Source organism: Neopelma chrysocephalum, unplaced genomic scaffold (assembly GCF_003984885.1).
Source record: "Neopelma chrysocephalum unplaced genomic scaffold, ASM398488v2 Primary Assembly neopelma1_74, whole genome shotgun sequence".
In the NCBI taxonomy this organism is placed as follows: domain Eukaryota; kingdom Metazoa; phylum Chordata; class Aves; order Passeriformes; family Pipridae; genus Neopelma; species Neopelma chrysocephalum.
The window spans coordinates 458,047-478,787 of NW_020897735.1; the positions used below are offsets into that span (position 1 = coordinate 458,047).

General features: G+C 47.4%; 1 protein-coding gene across 2 annotated transcripts in view; it reads left to right on the forward strand.

Moving 5' to 3' along the window:
• Positions 1-20,741, forward strand: part of PNPLA7 (patatin like phospholipase domain containing 7) — a 142,848-nt gene that overhangs the window by 49,823 nt on the left and 72,284 nt on the right. For both annotated transcript variants that reach the window (XM_027687457.1, XM_027687458.1), the window contains exons 20-22: positions 3,300-3,413; positions 16,154-16,214; positions 18,716-18,865. In XM_027687457.1, the coding sequence (XP_027543258.1) occupies positions 3,300-3,413; positions 16,154-16,214; positions 18,716-18,865 (325 nt within the window). The remainder of the gene's footprint in view (positions 1-3,299; positions 3,414-16,153; positions 16,215-18,715; positions 18,866-20,741) is intronic.

A 20,741-nucleotide genomic window follows, 5' to 3' on the forward strand; every position in this document is an offset into this window, starting at 1 on the left:
ATTAATAAATTCAGAGATTGGGAACTGAGGTGATAACAATGAAGAGGAAAGCACAGCTTGAATTTCTTAGTGTACAGTGCCTGGGACCCAGGTATTTTCCATACTGGAATATTGGGGTGTATTTAAATAAAAATATCAAAGACGTACATCGTACCTTTATGTAAGAATAGCACCAGATCCACTCTCTGTAATTACTTGGGAATTGCATTCAGCAAATTCCCAGGAAGTGCAGGGGTCCAGAGCTCTGGTGCTGCTGCAAATGCCACTTGCTCTGGAGGTTTGAGTGACTCCATGGGAAGGAGGTTTGGAAAAGGTCTTTGTGTGGCCTCTGCTCTGTTGAAAAGACAAAGTTACGGTTTGGAGGATAAAAACCTTTCCCTGAGGCTGTGTTTAAGGTTAAACTTTAATTCCCTCTTCTCCAAATTTACAAATTTCATCTTTTCTGAAAGGCCTGGGAGCCCCTTGGAGCGCAGTTAATTTTATGCACTCATATATCACAGAAATTGTGGCAAAGGATGTCGGACACTTTGAGTGTTTTTCTCCTCGCTGCAAATTAAACTCAGTCAGGTGGTGCCTGGCTGGGAGGAAAGGTTTTATTTTAACAGCTGAAACTCTTAACCTGCTTTCAGGAGCAGGAAGGTAAATTACACAGCCAAAAACCTGTGATAAAAAGCTGGTAATAGGGGAGAGAGATGAAGCAGAAGATCTTATACAACCCTTTGGGGAACCTGAAGGGGGTTTGTTTCTCCATAAATGTCTGTACAAAGATGATTTTTTTTTTCCTCTTCTATATAATTAGTTTAAAATGTGATGACATAACAAAACATCCCTGGCACCTGAGCAAAAAACAAAGGCTGGGGCTTGCAAAAAGGAGGTGCTTTAAATGTGCAGTTTTCCGTGCAGAGCAGTTGGTGCTGGTGAAATTCAAGTTAATATTGGCAGGTTCATCTCAGCCTTCTGGACTAATGGCAAGTTTTTGAGCTCTAGATGTTCTGGTTGGCTGGATTGTCCATTTTGAGCACATGGAGCCTTCCAAAAAGGCACTTGGGGTGGAAGTGGGGTCACAGAGTTGTGTGTTTGAAATTGGTTTTGTACTGGGAACAGCAGTGAAAACCTGGGCACCTGCCCAGCTCAGCCCTTGCACAGGGTCTTATTATATTATTATGTTACTATTACATTATTATGTTATTTTATTGTTGTATTATTACACACACAGTGTTCATTTTGTGTGTCTGAGCCCTTAGTTCTGTAAGGAATTAATTGCTTGTGTTGGAATTTGCTGCCAAGATAAGCTTTGGATGAAAGTCTGCAAAAAAAAAAAAGCCCCCAAAATCAATCAAAGAAATAAAACCACCAACCCCCCAACCCCTAAACAACCCAAACAGCTTTAAGCTGATAAATTATTTGTTTCTTTTTCTACTGGAAAATTAAAAATGCAAAGTCATGTTGACTTGGATTCAAAGTGAATTGTAGTTAGGGAGGGATTTTTCTGTTTGTGTTTTAACCTCAGTAATTACAGCTACTACAGTGACAACCATTTATTTTTTGAAATGGCTGATCTATGGATTTTAAGCCCAATAAACATTGCCTGCTGCCAGAACTCCCGAAACAGAGCACCAGGCTGTTCCTAAGCAACTAAATGTTGTAGCTCAGGCCCGAGCTCCCAGTGACTCCATCCCTCCTGGCAGGAAAACTCATTAGCCATGGGAAGATATTTCCCCAGGGAACTGGATTTCTGCATTGCCAACACAAGAGGCAGTGGCAGGCCTGGGGCTCTGGGATGGGGCAGGTGGGGATTTAGGGAGCAGCTGCATTTTGCTTTTTGAACCCAAGTTCTCCCCATAAAGGAGAATATCTCGTTATTCATTCTCATTGTGCCACCATCTTATTCAAGCTTCTGCTCTCTATAAAATAAATGTTTCTAGGTGAAATAACTGGGCACTGGGCAGGTAGCACTGGCACTCTGGCACAGGTTTTCCTTCCCTGGAGATACACAAAACCTTTCTGAACACAGTCTGTGACTGCTCCAGGAGACCCTGCTTGAGCAGGGAGGTGGGACTTGATGGTCTCCAATGGTCCCTTCCAGCCTGAACCATTCTGGGATCCCTGTTTACACATCACAGGTGCACATGTATGTGTATAAAAATAAAAACTAATGGAAAAGAAATGCTCACTTCTGGGCAAAATGTGCTGGTTTGCCCCCAGAATCCCAGACTGGTTTGGGTTGGAAGGGACCTTAAAGCTCATCTCATTCCAACCTGTGGCAAGGACACCTTCCACTGGCCCAGGTTGCTCCAAGCCCTGTCCAGTCCGGTCTCATCCCTTTCTTTAAGTTTTAGAAAGTCCTGATTATTTCAAGGTTGTTGGAATTCAGCTTCCAGGGGGAAAATGGAAGTGTTTCAGGGTGGTACCGAGGCAAGAGGGAGCAGCAGAGAAGTGGGGTGTTCCTGGCTCTAGGTGGCTTTGTCACCATCCACACGGAGGGATGAGGAGCTCTCAGTGTTGCTGTGGTGCTGAGGTCACTCTGTGCCTCTGGGGGCTCTTCTGGCTTGGGTTAAAGCAGCTCCTTTGTTCCTCTGTGTGAGAGCTGCCAGAGCTCAAACCAAACTTTCAAAGAATCATAGAATCAACTGGGTTGGAAGGGACCTCAGAGATCATCAAGTCCAACCCTTGATCCAACACTGCTGCGGTTCTCAGACCATGGCACTAAGTTATCTTAAAAACCTCCAGGGACGGAGAATCCACCCCTTCCCTGGGCAGCCCATTCCAATGGCTGATCACCCTCTCTGGAAAGAAATTCTTCCTAATATCCAACCTAAACCTCCCCTGGCACAACTTAAGACCGTGCCCTCTTGTCTTGGTGATAGTTGCCTGGGAAAAGAGACCAACCCCCACCTGGCTACACCCTCCTGTCAGGGAGTTGCGGAGAGTGAGGAGGTCTCCCCTGAGCCTCCTCTTCTCCAAGCTGAGCCCCCCCAGCTCCCTCAGCCTCTCCTCATACAACTTGTGCTCCCTTGTAATAAAGTCTCCCTGGGGCTGGGGGTTCTGCTTCTGTGAAGAACTGCAGCTGTCCCATGGCAGAGGGGTTTGGCCTGAGAGGTTTGGGGTGAGTTTGCCCGGGGCAGGTTGTGGTGCCTCCCTGAGACCCCCGTGAGGCAGACGGGGCCCTGCTCCGGCCGTGTGTGAGCAGAGCCAACAGTTCCTGGGGATGGTTCAGTCTCTTCATGCTGACATTTGGTTTCTGCAGCCTGCTGGGAGTTGTTAATGTGGTTGTTAATGCTTTGGCTGTGCCCCTGCAGGTGGAGGCACTGACCCACCAGCCCAGAGCCACCACGGTGCACGCGGTCAGGGACTCGGAGCTGGCCAAGCTGCCTGAGGGAGCCCTGATATCCATCAAACGCAAATTCCCACAGGTAAGAGAATTAAAAGTGTTGCTCTGTCTGTCTCAAAGATGTCTGAGAGGCTCAAACTCCCCCTTAGCACCGAGTCCTCTGGGTTTGCTGGTTGACTGATGCGTGCTGAGAAAACAGTGTGTTCTCCTCGGCTGCCTGAGCGGATCCAGCCCAGACTCCCACCAGCCTTTCCTCCTCTGTCTCCTGATGAGCTGGAGTTTTATTGCAGGGCTGGCTTGGGTATCTGGAAGAAATTCTGCTTAAATGCAGGATGTGCATATTTAGCAAAGTGGAAATCACTTAGTGCTGCTGATAGGAAATGGAAGTTTGACTTCTAAAATCGCTTTAAGTTGTTGTTGCTCATTCATCCTCCCCACTGGGGCTCCGAGTCAGCACTTGTTTCTGTGTACCTTTATTTCCAGAGCTTTGATATTTGGGGGTTGGTTTTCCTCTTCCTGCCATTTTAGGCTGTCAATCCTCATTCTGCAACTGCCAGAGCTGTCTGTGTCCTAAAGACTGTGATTGCTCCCTTTGAATCCATCAACTCATCCATCTTCTTTAATTCATTTGACATTATACCTCTCCCCTGCAAATCTGGAGACTGACGGACTTGAAATTTAATTCTTTGGTCCCTAAGTGCATCAGGGACATTAAACTAAGCACTAAATCATTGCACTGGCCTTAGAGGCAATTCTTTAATGCTGTTACTTCAAATTATTTCTGATTTTTCTTCTTGCTGTCTTTCAGACATAGACTTTTTTACTCGATTGCATAAAAAAAACCCACCACCCTACAAAAATAACAAACCTAATTAAAATGCTTGCATTCTTTTGCTTTCCTAGGACCTGTAATAACTTTTTAAATTATTTTTTAACTGTATAATATAAAGCCTGTGTTCATGCATTTTCAGGTTACCAAAAGTGTGGGGTTTTGTCTGTATTATTGCCAGGATAATTTCATCATTTTGAGTTTCATCGAGTGTTCAGGAGTTATGTCAATGAAAAATAACCTTCCTGGTTTCCCTGTAAGCATTATTTTTGCTTCAGTGTTTCTGAACTTCTCTTGGAGGTTGTTAAGGCAATTCCTGTCCCTGGAGTTCACTTGAACAGTCCTCTGAGTCCATTGCTCTCTATTTAATGTAAGAGATTTCCTGCCCAGTGGATGAACTGGGAGCAGGGTGAAACCTCTGCACAGAACTACCCCCAGATGGGCAGGACAGTGTGACCTCCTCTCTGGGAGGGCCCTTTCAACTCTCACTCTCCTTGTGGCTGATCAAGAAGGGAGGAAATGAGCCAGAGAGAATTTAAAACCACCTTCCTGCTTGCACAGGGGGTGATTTCAGTGTTACTGATAAACATGGAGGCTGTAAATTACCAGGACCATGGTTTGGGTTGGAAGGGACCTTAAAGCTCCTCTTATTCCACCCCCTGCCCTGGGCAGGGACACCTTCCACCAGCCCAGGTTGCTCAGAGCCCAGTCCAGCCTGACCCAAACACTGAGCAGTGCCTTGAAGGCTGCTCTGCACAAAGGCTGGGTTCTAATTCTGCCTTTTTATCTGGGGCAAGAATTTATTTCAGTGTCTCTTTTCTCTCTCTTCCCCCTTCCCATTCTGCCAGCTGGCAGAGTTGTTTTCCCCTGAAGAGTGATCTCTGTGGAGCTGTGAATCTCTTTGCTCTGCAGTTCAAGTTGAGCTTGAGTGTTACATTTATAGTACAAATCAAAACATTTATTTGTAAGAGAATTCAAATGTCTTCCCATGTCTGAAGAATACAGCCTCAAATTCCTGACCTTTTTCAGTATGGAATTGGTTTTCTCTAGACTTGCATATAGTGTGGCTAATTAGTTGCAATGAAACAGAAATGCTAAAATAGATATTTTAAGGAAATGTGCTGCAAAAAAGGTTGTTAGAAAAACACATTTGTGCTGCTGTTTGAGATCTCCAACTTCTAAATGGATGTTAAGCTGGTATAAAAAATGTGAGAACTTAGATTTTTTTTTTCTATGGGATTATTTTAGAACCAGCACTAGAAATAGAAAGAGGAGCATAAGATAGACTTTATGTAGGTGATTTGTGCAGTTAATGCCATCAGACTCTCTTAAGAATTTGAGATAAAATGATTTCAGAGTTCTTGTGCCTTGGTTTGGGGTGGAAGGGACCTTAAAGCTCATCTTAGCTGGAGATAAGTAGAACATACAAAGTCAACTTGAAAGGATTTTACTGGAGAGAACTGTCTGAGCTGAAAACTCATGAACTGCATCCAGAGGGCAGGGGCTGGGTAGCTGTTCCTTAGAAAAAGGATCCAGGCACTGGAGAATCAAAAGCTGCCCGTGCCAGGACAGTGTCAGGCAGTTGCAAAAAAATGAACTATGTTAACAAAAGGCTTTTTGGAGTGAAGAAATCCTGACATTCTCCCTGACACTGGAAAAGCTTCAGCACCAGCCTGTGGCAGCACCTTTGAAGGCAGAGACAGAGCAAAGGAGGAGTCTGGAGGACAAAAAGGCAGCCAGCTGAGTGCTGGGTAGAAATACTGCCCTATAAAGACAAAAAGCCTGTGAAAGGTTAGGGGAAGATGTGGTAGCTATTTTCAGATGTGTAAAGTTGTCTTCTGCTAGAAAGGGCAGAAGCTGCTCATGATACTGGAACGGAGCAGGTGGGACTGAGCTGAAAGGGCAGCAGTTGGGTGGTGAGAAAAAGCTGATTCTGCTCCCCAGAAAGACTAAAAGGTTGTTACTTGTTTTTATAACCTCCTTTAAAATGATCGTTGAAGTGATTCTTACTGCAGAGCAGAGGGATGGGCCAAATGAATTCTCTCTGTCCTATTTTCACAGCTGTTATTCTGATGGAGTGATTTATACACAGGTTTATGATGTTGTTTTCCCCATTCAACCAGAAGTAATAAAGTAATGAAGGGATAGCAGGTGCAATAGTTCTGAAATAATCAACTAGGTAGCAGGAGCTGGCTGGTGATTCAGCACTGTGGTGGAGGATTTCCCTCCTGGTCCTCTGCAAAGCAGAAAAGCACCTTTTAGGGAGGAAAAAAAAGCAGCTCTGCCTCTGTCAAACCCCTGCTCCTCCAGTGCCTGGGGAGGGTCAGTTATGAGTCTCACTTGGTGGATAATGGTCAAACATTGGTGCTTGTCCCCTGAGTCCCTCTTAGAGGAATGCCACACCAGGGATAACTGGGGGGTTTTGTGATCCTCTTGGCAGATCCCATAGAGCCTAAATAGTGTGTGAGTTAACAGCCAAGAACTGGGCAGTTCCTGAGCATGAGTTCCCTTTTCAGTTACCCTTGAGCTTTACTGTTTCTTGTTGAGGGTGAAGAACCCTTTTAATTCTAGGAATTAGTGGATGGACTTCATCCTGCAGCCTTTTCCCCAGCCATGCTGTGTTTGTAGGGGATCCAGAAAGGTTTCCAACCCTGGAAATGCATTGTAAGAAAATATTACCTGATGGGTAAGAAAACTGTAGGACGTGGGTGGTGCTTGCCAATAACAACAGTGTGAAATGAGGGAAATCCTGCTCTGTTAGTCTGGGCAGTGATTCCAGTTCCTTGAGCTGTGATGGACAATCTGGAAAAATGGCAGGGCTGATCCTTGGGGAAGCTCCATATGCTTGTCCTCTGTTTTGTCTTCTCTCCTGACCAGCTGCTTTGGTCCCGGGAGAGACAGAATGCTGCTCTGCTGGGATCTTCCACGTGACCCACTGGAGCTCAGCTTATTCTGAGGGCTGAAACAGATGGGTGAGGATGGGGAGTCTGATCTCAGTTATAAATAACAGCCAAAATTCCAGAGTATGTGCCCAGAAATGCCAGATGTTGACTTCTAGATCCCGCTCAGGCTGCACAAGTCCAATCTACATGGTCTGGCTTCTCAGCCTTGATTCGCTCTGGCCGTGGCATCCTGGACATTCCCAATGGAAGTGGTGCATGGTGCCAAACTTCTCCTTTGTTTTGTCAGCCCTGGTGCCCAGAGCTCTCCAGCACAGCCCTCAGGGCACTCTGCCAGCCCCAGCATTTGCTCTCCGACAGCCTCCGTGTCGCTCCTGGTGCCGCTCGGAGCTTTCCAGCCTTGCAGGAGCGAAAGGAAATTGATTCTTTCTATTTTCATCCCCTGCCTTCGGTTCTGGAAAGTAGGACAGGGAAAGGGAACCAGCTCACGATTCCTGGCACTGCAAAGCAGCGTCGAGGCAGCAGCGAGAGCTCAGAGCCTGTGAACAGATCACAGAGATGTTCCAACGTCGCTGCAGAGCTGGGATCACATTTCCTAGATTAGCTTTGCCTCTCCCGAGCTGAGACAGTTTTTAGAATTCTAACTTGAAATTTAGACCTGCTGGAGCTGATGGAAATTGTGCCGAGAAATTGCTTGGGAGCTGTGGGGGCTGAACTGTGAGACAACCTTTGGCATGCTGAAAAATAGAAAGAGTTTTTTTCTGCATCTTTCTTTTAATTCTCTAAGTTGGCCCCTGGGGTTTAAATATATTCAGAACCTATCATCCATCTCCAGCTGGAGTTCTGCTATCTTTATATGTGTATTTTAACCAGAGCCCTTCTGAAGTGGCTGGAGCCTTCCCCAGGGTTATCTGCCTTACAAAGTGAGCTCAGCAATGTGCCCTCTTTTCAAACTGCTCCCCTCAGGCAGCGGGAATATTGTGCGTCATTACTTGAGCTTGATGTGGCCCTGTGGAATAGGTCAGGAGGGGCTGTGCTTCTGGATTTTTCTGTATTTGTTCTCATGGGCCATTAAAATAAGTGTTCCTTGACGGCAGGAGAAGTGGAGGTGAAAAGGAGAGAAGGAAGGTGTCCAATGGAAGCACCGTGGTCACCCAGGGCAGGCAGGCAGGAGGGAGTCCTTGATCAGAGCAGCGATGCCTGAATGACGTTTTTCTTCAAGACTCGACTGATCCCAAGCCTTGGAAGCTCAAACAGCCTCAGGATAAAGCTTCAGTTCCCCTGTGTGCCTTAGCAGCATTTGTAAAGGTGCCAGGCATTGTTGTGAGGGAGCATTTTGGATTTGCTTTGTCAGGGTGCCGATCAAACCGCCGTAAGCTTCCGTTGGAGACCCTTTGCTAAGCTCCTGATTCCAGGACAAGCCAGTGTTTATCTGATCTGGGGCCATGGAAAGCTTCAATAACAACCTGGTTTTATTCAAGCTCAGGATCTAATTCACTTCTCCTCCTCCCTCGTCCCTTAATAAAAGCCCTTAAGAAAGCTGATAGAGAATAATCTCTGCTCCTGGAAAGCACTTCCCGAGAAATGAACCTGCTGCTCTGTGGATCTGTGTGGGTAAAATGGCTGATGGCACTATTTCACCCCAACTGCTTTTCCTTTGTAGAAGGAAACCCTTGGCAGCCCTGTTTTCCATGCCAGCTCATTCACAGTGGGTCTCTGTGTGGCACAAAGCCCTTTTATGTGTCCTTTAACTTAATCACATCTGGATGTGAAGGTCTGTAACACCCTGCTGTGAAGGTACCAGTAAAGTGTTATTTAACATATTTAATTCCTTCTCGCTGGTGACCAGGGACAGGACCCAGGGAATGGCTGGAGCTGTGTCAGGGCAGGGTTAGTTTGGATCTCAGGAAAAGGTTCTTCCTCCAGAGGGTGGTTGGGCACTGACCAGGCTCCCCAGGGCAGTGGGCACAGCCCCAAGGCTGCCAGAGCTCCAGGAGGGTTTGGACAATGCTCTGAGGGCCAGGGTGGGATTGTTGGGGTGTCCTGGGCAGGGCCAGGAGCCAGACTGGATGATCTTTGTGGATCCCTCCAGTTTAGGGGGTTCTATGATGCAGAATTCTGTGATTGTAATCTAAGGAAGCCCTACTGGGTGACTGAAGTTTTAGAAGCTTAACTAGAATATCTTATTTTTAGACTTCAGTATCACTGGAAAGAGTCCACAGCTCACATCAGGGCACCTTGTTTGCTGGGAGAGCCCAGGTGTGTGGGGTCTGAGCAATGGTGGGGGGTCCAGAGAGCAAAACCACACTCAGGTTTGTAGGGCTGCATCTGTCTGTTGGTTGTACAGGACTGACTCTGCCATGTCAGGCTTGTTCCTTGCTTCCTTCAGCCAAGGCTGCTTTCCTGGCCCAGGAACCTGCAGCAAGACAAGGCTGACAGGGATGGGACTGTCCTTCCTGGGGCCTGGCCCTTTGCTGCCTTGCACAGCAGCTTTGATTTAAAATCCCATGCAGTGAAAGCTGAGCCCTGGTGCAAGGTGATGAGGCGATGAATGTATCTTTTTTTTTGATTTTGTTCTTTTTTGTGTTTTGTTGTTATATATATTTCTTCTGTTGTAACTATTCTACAGAAGAAGGTAGTTGTTGCTGTGAGTTTGGGATATTGGTGTTGATTTTGTGAAGTTTTTCTCTGATTTAGAATCATGGAATCCCAGAATGTGTTGAGTTGGAAGGAACCTTAAAGCTCATCTCCTTCCACCCCCTGCCACGGGCAGGGACACCTCCCACTAGCCCAGGTTGCTCAACCTGGCCTTGGACTTTTCCAGGGATGGGGCAGCCACATCTCTGGGCAACCTATGCCAGGGGCTCACCACCCCCACAGGGAGGAATTCCTTCCCAATATCCCATCTAACCCTGCCCTCTGGCAGTGGGAAACCATTCCCTGTGTCCTGTCCCTGCAGGCCCTTGTAAATAGTCCTTCTCCATCTTTCTTGTAGGCTCCCTTCAGGTACTAAATTTCTTTAAATCCAAAGTTATCTAAGATGGGAACAAGCTTTGTTTGGAACAGTTGTTATCCCTCAGCAGATGGTCAATTTGCCAGGCAGTCCTTACTATTCACAGAACAAAATAAATATCCATAGGAAAGTATTTTACAACTGAAGTCTCATGAAAATCACTTTCCAAAAGGGCTCATTATAAAACAACACTTGAGTTTCATAGTTGAATAGGAACAAAGGCTTTAACCAGAACCCAGCCTTGGAAGATTAGCAGGGCTAGGTAATAGTTTGGAATATTAAAGTGGATTATGGGAAATACAGCACTGCAGAGTGGCTGTAACCTCTTGGTGGGGGAATTCCAGTGGCTGTGGAAGCCCTCAGACCCCAGGGGGATGGAGCAATCAGCTCTGTGCTGCCACCATCAGCGGGTGATGTGGAGCTGAAATCCTGCCTGGCCTTGTAGTTGAGTGAGTTTGTTTTGAAACTGGAATTAATCCTCCCTAAAGTAAGGAAATACAGTCCCTTGGGATGTGGTGTTTAGTCCTTCCCTGCCACGAGTGCAGAGGCTACAGGTCTGTTGAGTAATTTGCCGCTGACACCAAGCTGGGGGTGTGTTGATGTGCTGGAAGGCAGGAGGGCTCTGCAGAGGGACCTGGCCAGGCTGGATCCATGGGCTGATTCCAAGGGGATGAGGTTCAAGCAGGCCAAGTGCCGGGTCCTGCCCTTTGGCCACAACAACCCCCGGCAGCTCCAGGCTGGGACAGAGTGGCTGGAGAGCAGCCAGGCAGGAAGGGAGCTGGGAGTGTGGATGGACAGGGAGCTGAACAGGAGCCAGAGTGTGCCCAGGTGGCCAAGAAGGCCAATGGATCCTGGCCTGGATCAGGAACAGTGTGGCAGCAGGAGCAGGGAGGGGATTCTGCCCCTGTGCTGGGCATTGGGGAGGCCACCCCTGGAGTGCTGTGTCCACCTCTGGGCCCCTCAGCTCAGGAAGGACATGGAGGGGCTGGAGCAGGTCCAGAGAAGGGCAACGAGGCTGGGGAAGGGTCTGGAGCACAAGTGCTGTGAGGAGAGGCTGAGGGAGCTGGGGGGGCTCAGCCTGGAGAGGAGGAGGCTCAGGGGAGACCTCCTCACTCTCTGCAACTCCCTGAAAGGAGGGGGGAGCCAGGGGGGGGTTGGTCTCTTCTCCCAGGCAATTATCAGTAAGACAAGAGGCTCGGCCTTAAGCTGTGCCAGGGGAGGTTTAGGTTGGATATTAGGAAGAAATTCTTTCCAGAGAGTGCTCAGCCCTTGGAATGGGCTGCCCAGGGAGGGGGTGGAGTCACCTCCCTGGAGGTGTTTAAGGTGAGACTGGATGTGGCATCAGTGCCATGGGCTGGGAACCACGGCGGGGTTGGATCAAGGGTTGGACTGGATGATCCCAGAGGTCCTTTCCAACCTGGCTGATTCTCTGATTTTCCAATTCTCTGATTCCATGAACATTAGTTAACCAGAGGGGAAATGAATGGTTTCCCAGAGCCTGCTCTGTAGCAGCTGCAGGAACAGACTGTCACAGTCAATAGGAGGGAGCTGGGGGGCTTTGGGATGGTGAGAGAGCCTGAGTGGGTCTTACTGGGATGGAGTTGATTGAGAAGCAGCCAGAAAAACAACATGTTTCTAAGGCAGATGAGGTGGAGAGTGGTAAGCCGGGTCAGAAAGGTGGAATTGTGCTGAGGAAAGTGCTCTCCAACACCATTTGAGAAACAGAAAAACGCTCCATCCTGTTGTGCCCTGCACAAAAGTGTTCTGGGAGTTAATCTGAAAAGGGGAGTGGGTGGCAGGAGGAGGAGGAGTGGTTTATTTCCCTTGCAAAATGTGTGTCTCAACATCCTGCTCTGGGCCAGGGGGATGGATTTGCAGTTGCAGTGGTGTCCAGGGGAGCAGGAGGGGTTTGGGGGCTTTTGGGGAACAGAACTGATGCACTGGAGCCCCACGTACCTTTTGAGATGGAGATTTACTCAGTGTTTTAGACCTGTAAGGTCAGATTTCTTCCTTCTGGCCTGAAAACTCTTTTGCATAAGCTCAGGAGAGTGGGATTTTGTCTGCTTTGGGGGTATTTTTGATAGTTCACTCAGGCTTCTCTCCAGCCCAGGCTTCAGAGTCCTGACTTGCACCATGAGCCCCTGTAGTGAATATTTAGGTGCTGGCAAAGCCCTGTGACCTTCCTTGAGTCCCTTCCCAGCTTGAGCCCGGAGCACTGGGTGGGAAGGTGTGTTCCTGGTCCCGAGGACAGGTGGAACCTCAGTTTTAGGGCTCTGTGCACACCTGGCCTGACAGCAGAAGTGTCTGATCAGTGGCTCCGCTGCTTGTTATCAGTCACAGTGATTAACTCTGATTAACTGATGCTAGTGCACCTCTTAGTCATGAGGAAGGATTAATTCAACTTCCTCCCAAACTAAACCAAGCTCAGCTCTATCCATAGCACGAGGAGTCCAAAACTTGAATTCACTTTGCAGGCAATTAATGATCCTTTCCTAATTTAGAAACCTCCTGGTGTTCTTCCATAAGTCTGGGCTCCAACTCGCTGCCTTCTTGCAGTGCAGATTTCTCTTCAAACCTTACATTTAAACCACCTGGTCCTGTGCCAACAGGAGGGGTGTTTGCAGGGCTGGGTGGTTGGTGCTAGAAGAGACTGTAAAATCCAGGATGTGCCGCAGGGATGAGCGCGGCAGACGCTTCCGACTGGGAAGGCTGTGCAGCCCTGGGTGACGGTGACACCATGGAAATGGGATAATTATGCCACCAGAATTCCTGCCTTCCCCCTCTGCCCAAACTCTCACTGCCAATTCCTAGAGCTTCCATAGAATCATTGCATTGTTAAGGTTGGAAAAGCCCTCCAAGATCGAGTCCAACCACCAACCCAGCACCACCATGTTCACCACTAACCCGTGTCCCCAAGGGCCACATCCACATGATTTCTGAACATTCCCAGGCTCCACCACTGCCCTGGGCGGCCTGACCACCCTTTCAGTGAAGAAATGTTTCCTGATATCCAACCTAAACCTCCCTTGGTGCAACTTGAGGCTGTTTGCTCTTGTTCTACCCCTTTTTACCTGGGAGAAGAGACTGACCCCCACCTCGATTTTCCTGTGAAATACAGCTGAACAGGCAGGGTGGGGATGAGTGAATGACAGCCCAGATGTATGCACTGTCTGCACCCTGTTACCTGCCCTTCTCCTGCCTCCATCTCCTCCAGGCACACTTGGAATGACTCTTTCCCTTCAATCCCTGTCAGAGAGCTCCTAACCCAAGGGCTGATTCCTGCCTGCTTCCTCCTCCTCCCTGCCCAAGCTCACCCAGCCCCCTCCACACAGTCCCACTCCTCTCCCAGGTCCCTTGGCTTCCTTATCATCATCATCCAGCTGTCCTGTTCCTTCTCATGCCCTTCTACTGGGTGGAGGGAGGAGAATAAAGGTGCTTGGAAGCCTGAAGGATGATTTTTTCCCGTTGGTTTGCAGCTCTCCCCGGCTGCCCTGGATTTGGCAGCCCTGCCCAGTGAGGGCTGTGGGTCAGTCCTGGAAGGTTGGGTCTCTTGTCGATGGAGGGATGTGATTTACACTGACTTCTCCCTCAGATGGATGGACAAGTCTCTTTTAAAAGAAAACATTGCCTTTTTGTGGCAGGATGTCTGGTGTCTGTGATATAAAACCCCATGGAAATTTCAGGCCAGTTCTTAGCTCGGATCCCAAACTGATGTTCCTGCGACGTTGCCATGACTGCGACAGTGACTCATCCCATTATGGTTTGCAGCTTTCTTGTTGTACAAAGTCACCAGGGAAATAATTTTCCCTATCTATACATCCCAAGGCTGTAAGGTTTGCTCCAGCAAACAAGACAAATAATATTTCCCGGTAATAGGAGCAGCCAACTGGAAAATGAGACCAATAGGTTCTATTCTTAGTTCCATCATTAACCTTGGACGTATTTTGTAACTTAGCTGGAGCTCTCCTTATCTGCCTGTAAAGCAGAAAAAGTTATAAATACAGGAGATGGTTTTAGTAAGTAATTAAAATTCTGACGCCGAAGTGCTTCAGAAGTGTAAAATGTTCACAGCACCTCCCGAAACTGCTGAGGGAAGGTCCTGCTGTGCTGGGGCAGGTTTGGGTGAATGCATGTGAGCTGGGTGTGGTGAATGTGTTTGGGGCAGGTCATGTCCCTTAGGAAGGACAATCAGTCTCATTTCTATTAAGGATTCCCTCTTTTCCTCCCTGCTCCCTGCAGTTGGGGCAGTTTTCCGTAGCTCCACCAGCGCCGTTCAGTGAATCCCAGAACCACAGATCTTGGAGGTGTTGGAGCGGTAACGAGTCGTGTGGTTGGGTGATTGTCAGCTTCTGTTATATTTTGGACAAATGGAAGCGTTTTAGATCCTGTCTGAGATCCCAGGATGAGGAAGGAGGAGGCTGAGAGCTTGTCTGCCGTCAGGAGCCACCGTCATTCCCACATCCCTCGGTGGTGGGAGCGGGTTGAGCTGCATCGGTGCTCCTGGTGCAGCTGGTGTGGACACTGTGTGTCTGCTCCTGGGGCAAGTAATAGGGGCTTTAAAGAAGTTTAAATTGGGTCACCGAAGAGATTGTTCATGTGGCACCTCCAGGAGCTTGCAGTTATGGGACAGAATGGGCACAGGTTGCCCAGAGAAGTTGTGGATGCCCCATCCTTGAAAATGTTCCAGGCTCTGAGCAACCTGACCCAGGTGAAGATGGCTCTGCTCACTGGAAAGGGGTTGGACTAGATGGGCTTTAAAGGCTTTAAACCATTCTGTGAAATCCCTGAAATAACCTTGTTTAGCTCTTACTCTGTGCTCACCCTGTGTGGGAAGGCTCCTGTTTGTTCTTTTTCCTTAGTGAACAGACACTTAAAATATATTGGTGCTTCATACCCGGAGTTTCATAGGTCAGGGCAGTTTATTGCCATAGATTTTGGTTTTTAAAGCAGGTCACATAAATGGTTCTGATGGACAGGCTGACCTGTCTTGATGCCCACATGGCCCTCTCTGTGAAAGATGCCTCCTGGAGTGCCTGTTCCTGTGGGAACAGTGCCCAGGATCCCAGGTTCCATGTGCTGCTGCTTGTTTCTCTTGTTAAGAATTTGGGGAAATTTTGTTCTGATAGTTTTGTTGGTTTTTTTTTTTTATGTCCTCCTGAGTTATTTTAACCTTGAATTATTTGTCTGGGGGAGAGTATCTAATGATTGCCCTATTCTTAATATATTTAAATAACTCTCTTCCTTATTTGGTAGAACATCTGTGTAGACCTTTCAGAATAAATGCTGGATTTCCAAGTCTGTCAGTTCTTGCTATTGCAATGATTAGTCTTCTGCTACCCCACTTGTCAGGAATTATTGATTGTTCATGTTGGAGAGAGGCTTGACAGTTTGGAGATACACTTGGCTATTGGAATATTGGTTTATATTGATGTAAGTCCTTTGGAAAAACAGCTGGGAAAACATCTGTCCCTTCAAGGTACAAGACAAACATAATTTGAGGAGGAAAACAATTTCTTAGGCAGCTTGTTCTGATTCTGCGGATGTTTAAGGAGTGCATTTATCTCTTTTTTTCAAGATGTTTTAAATTGATTACTGTAAACCATTCACTGGAGGTCAGAGGGAACCTGGGGGAATCTGTTGGAGCACAGGTTGGAACCTTTTGGAGCCTTTAGTACCTGCAAAAGGTGTAGGGGCACAACAGCCTCTGAGGAGTGAGAGTGACTGAGAGGTGCAGGTGCCCTGCAGAGAGAAATGAGGAGAACCTGAAATGCAATTGGACATGTTTCCCCAAATAATCAGATTTTTTTTCTTTTGTTTCTAAAGCAAGTTAAACATTGCCTTTTGTGGGGTTGTTTTGTTTTCTTGTTTTTCCAAATTAAAGTAAAATAGGGTAAAAGAAATCAAGACAAATGATCAGTCACTGGCTGTTACAGCCAGGAAAGAAGTTATGGCTCTAAACCCTTGTCTCTGTGAGGTTCAACTTGAGAGAGCATCATAAAGTTTGGAAGGCAGGTTGTGTGGATGCTCTTATTCTGCCTGAATGTTTGTTTATTTTTATTTTCTCTCTCTCCCATCGCCAGGTTGTGACTCGACTTATTCACTTGCTGGGAGAGAAAATCCTTGGCAGTTTGCAGCAGGGAGGTAAGACTCATTCCTGGACTACTTGGGCTTCCTTGGAGCCAGACTTACATTCCTGAATCTGGAAACAGCACATACTTGGAAAGAGAATTTGTCATTAAATTTTGGCTTGGAGAAGAGAAGGCTCCAGGGAGAACTTAGAGCCCCTTCCAGTGCCTAAATGGGCTCCAAGAGAGCTGGAGAGGGACTGGGGACAAGGGCCTGGAGGGACAGGACACAGGGAATGGCTTCCCACTGCCAGAGGGCAGGGTCAGATGGGATATTGGGAAGGAATTGTTGGCTGTGAGGGTGGGAGGCCCTGGGACAGGTTGCCCAGAGAAGCTGTGGCTGCCCCATCCCTGGAAGTGTCCAAGGCCAGGTTGGACGGGGTTTGGAGCAACCTGGGCTAGTGGAAGGTGTCCCTGCCCATGGCAGAGGGTTGGGCTGGGTGATCTTTAAGGTCCCTTCCAACCCAAACCATCCTGTGATCTGTAATAGCTTTTGGCACAAGTGGATGGTGATTTTATTATGTGTATTTTATTATGGTTAACTAAGTGCGGGAATGGAGTGATTTGCAATGGAGATAGAAAAGTGCTGCTGCCTGCGTGCAGTGAAATTTCCTTGGAATTTCTTGCAAGAGCAATGCAAAGGGAACATTGGAAATAGCAGCTGTGGTGGGCTGGAATCAGAGAGCTGTGCTCAGTGGCATCTGCACAGAGACTGACTTAATATGTCTGTATTTGCATTATTTTAATGAATTGTCTGGGAGGAAAGGGTCTGCTATGGGTTGGTTCTGAAGCTTTGTGTTTGTGGCAGCACCAACTCAAAGTCTATTTACTGATTGAAGGGAGTGGGAGGAAATTTTCCCAATTTGCTTCAGCAGCTTTTAAAAGAAGAGACACATGTTGACTACTGAGGGCGTTGTGGGGTTCTTTGCTGTTGAGGATTGTTTGGGTTTTCTTTGGTTGTGGGGGTTTAATTACTTCTATTATTTTATTGCTTTTATATTTTTTCCAATATTCTAAGGAGACTGAAAATGGGGTCACCAACTCTCCTGTTTTGGGGCAGTTTTGAGGAGGGAATCTCAAATTCTGCTCTTCCTTCACATGCTCAGCTTTCTGGGCACAATCAGCTGGGTACAAATGCCTGGTGATAATTGTGCTTAAACCTCAATAGCCTTGGGCAGAGTCTGCACTGTTTGGGAAACAGGGCAGAATAGGGAAAATAGAGAAAACTGAAGGGAAATTAGTGACAGTTACAGGAGTTCAGAGAATCACCCCTGAAGATCTGAGAAGGGAAGGGCTGGTGGAGATGAAAGGGTTGAGCTGTGATGTGTAACTTGTTTGAACCTACAAATATCTTCTTGAAGATCACCAAAAAGAGCTGGAAAAACTATTTCATGTTCTGTGCAGAGCTGTTTGAGAAGACTTGAAATGAATAACTCAATTGCTGAATATACTTGAAAAAAAGTTTATCTGATATTTTTTTGTGTCCTGCAGTGCACTGTCGCCCTGGCAGAGAGCCTTTGAATGGCTTTTCACAGGGTATATCAAGTATTTCCATATGCCCAGCTCAAGAATTCATCTTAATGGTACATCATAGGCCTTTGCTGGGTGAAATGAGATAAGCAGGACATGAAATCCCAACTTAGATGTCAGAATTTATTGTGTACCTGGAGCTGAGTTGACAGGCATTAGCAGCAGAGTGAGAGTGTCTGAGAAGGCTCAGTTAAGGAGGAAAGAAAGAGTATGAGAATAAAACCAGTTTGAAGAACATCCCCATCATTTTTCTGCTCTGAGCTGTCTGGGAAGATCTTGATCTTTGTAACACTCATCGCACATTTCTGCCAAAAACTGCTTTACTCTGCCCAGATCTCTCTCCTTACTCATCCTACCAAATTATACTAGAGATACTTCCCAGTTACTCTGCAGCTACTTCAGAGCTTCCATATTTCAGTTTAATGCTCCCAAGCCCATATCTGTAAAGCTCTGCAAAAGAAATAAAACCAGGTGGAGATAAACATCCTCCATAAGAACTTCGTTGGAAACAAGTATTTATTTCCTTGCTCAAGAATGCCATAAAAATAAATGCTGATTTTTGGAGTATTTTAATACTTACAACAGATTTTGGGGGTTCTGTTAGTTAAGCTGATTCTTCTTGTGGGCTAAATCAGGGCCTGTTCCAAAGTTGTGGCTGTTCAAAGAGATTCAATAGTGTTTTTATCTTTGTCTTCCCAGGTCAGGTAAATGCACGTTGCATTTAACTTATTCCTGGCATCCAGATATTCTTAACACTGCCTAACTCCTCCTCACAAATGTTATGTCAGCAGCCAAAAATGATGGAAATTGATCTCTATCCTCTTAAAATGCAATATGTGGGAACTCTCCTGTGGAGGATGTTCCATTTCTCTGGGGTCGAGCAATTTGGTGGCACTTTCCTTCCTGCCTGAAGGTGACGTTTCGTTGTTCACAGCCAGGCTGTGGCTTTCTGGGCTGACTGATGGCAAGTGCTTTCCTTCCCCACAGGTCACCCTCTTGGATTGCACAGCTCCAGCAGCAAGTGGGATGCTGGGAATCCTGCCAGCAACCTGTCCACAGTGGCCATCATGCCGGTGTCCGAGGAGGTGCCGCTGACGGCCTTCACCCTGGAGCTCAAACATGCCCTCAGTGCTGTGGGTGAGTGTTTCCATCCTGCTCCATCACAGGAAAGAAATCCTGCTTGTCTTTTTAGGAAGGTGTGGCCTGTCAGGAGTCACAGGTGGGTTCCTGCTGCTTTAGAGGGGTAGCAGTACAAAAAATGATCAGAGGGTTTGAGAGGTTTTGGAGAGACCCCACTGCAGCCTTCCAGGGCCTTAAGGGGGATTATAAAAAGGAGGGAGGAGGACTTTTTGTACAGGCAGATAGTGACAGGACAAGGGGGAATGGCTTCCCACTGCCAGAGGGCAGCATTAGATGGGATATTGGGAAGGAATTCCTCCCTGTGAGGGTGGGGAGGCCCTGGCACAGGTTGCCCAGAGAAGCTGTGGCTGCTCCTGGATCCCTGCAAGTGTCCAAGGCCAGGTTGGATGGGGCTCTGAGCATCCTGACTAGTAAGTGGCATCTCTGCCCGTGGCAGGTGTGTTGGACTACATGATCTTTAAGGTCCCTTCCAACCCAAAGCATTCTCTGTTCAGGATCAGCCTGTTTCATGGCTTCTTGCTTCTCTGTTCCCATCCCTTAAGTGCATTTACTTTTAGTGGAAAACTTTGTGGTCTTAATGACTCAGAAATACTCTCCAGCCTGTCTGGCCCTGCTCCTTGGCTGCCCTGAGCACTCCCAAGGCTGCAGGGACTCCAGGAGACACATCCCCCACACACCAGGGCACTGTTCCCACAGCACCTGCCTGAGAGTCTCATTCTCTCCAGCTCAGTGAGAATCTTTTGGGCCCCCTCAGCTGTAAAGGTTCCTCCAGCAAAGGGTTTCTTACCCAGTTTTCTCCTGTGGAGGTAGCACAGTGAGTGGTAAGCATAAGCCTTGATGGAAGAGGCTTGTGGAAGGGATCCAGATTGGCACTGGAAGTCCAAAGTTTAGTCTGAAATCATTCTCATTTGCTGTCAGCTTGTTTGTCTGTCTCATGCTCACAAACCCATGTATTCAGCTCACAGTTGAGTCATTAATTCCTTTATCCATCGATGAAGCTGCTTGTGCAAGTTCCAGTTGCTCACAAAACCATGTATTTAATTCAGAATTCAGCTTGCACTTATTAATAATGGTTTGACATTCCCTGAACATCCTCTTCTCATCCTCATACACTGTCACAGATCTCTTGAGTGAATCTCCTGTAGTCCTCTGATGAATTGTTAGTTTGCTCTCTCATGGCTTATGATTTTTAAAAGTACATGTTAGGTGATGCTTGGGGTGCAACCACATACATTTGTTGGTTGTTTCCATTTTGGCCTCAGTGGTGTCTGGGGCTGGCACTCGTTATTCTGCTTAAAAACCTTCTGGGTGAGCAGGCACAGGAGGAAGCTGGTGGTATTTGAACTCTTCAACCTTCTGAAATCTGAGTTTGTGTGCAGCTTATGGCAGACAGTTCCTCTTATTCTGAGATGGCAGAAAAATGTTGTATCCATAAGAGAGCCCAGATCTCTTGGAGCTGTGCTGCTAATGGGGACTCCTTAGGGATCATTGCCAGCTTGTTTTGATGTGTGACAGCACGAGGAGCCTGTAAATAAAACAAACAGAAACCCAAGTAGGTATTCAGAGTGAAAACACCCGTTTGAGCTGACAGCAGCAGGACTGTGCCAGAGGGGTTTGGTGGGATCGCTGGGCCTTTCCTCCCTCACCCTCCTTCCCTTTCCCTCCCCTGGGCTGACTCTGTGCCTGGCAGCTCTGGTGGTGCTGGACACCCTTGGCATCTGCAGCTCCTGCCAAGGCAGAGCAGACGGAGCAGTGGGAAGAGGAAAGTGTTGTGGGGAAACACAGCCAGCCGTGTGTTCCCAGCCTGCTGCAGCCCCAGCCCTGAGCTCTGTGTCCTGCGGGTCAGAGAGGGGCAACTGCACAGTGTGCTGGG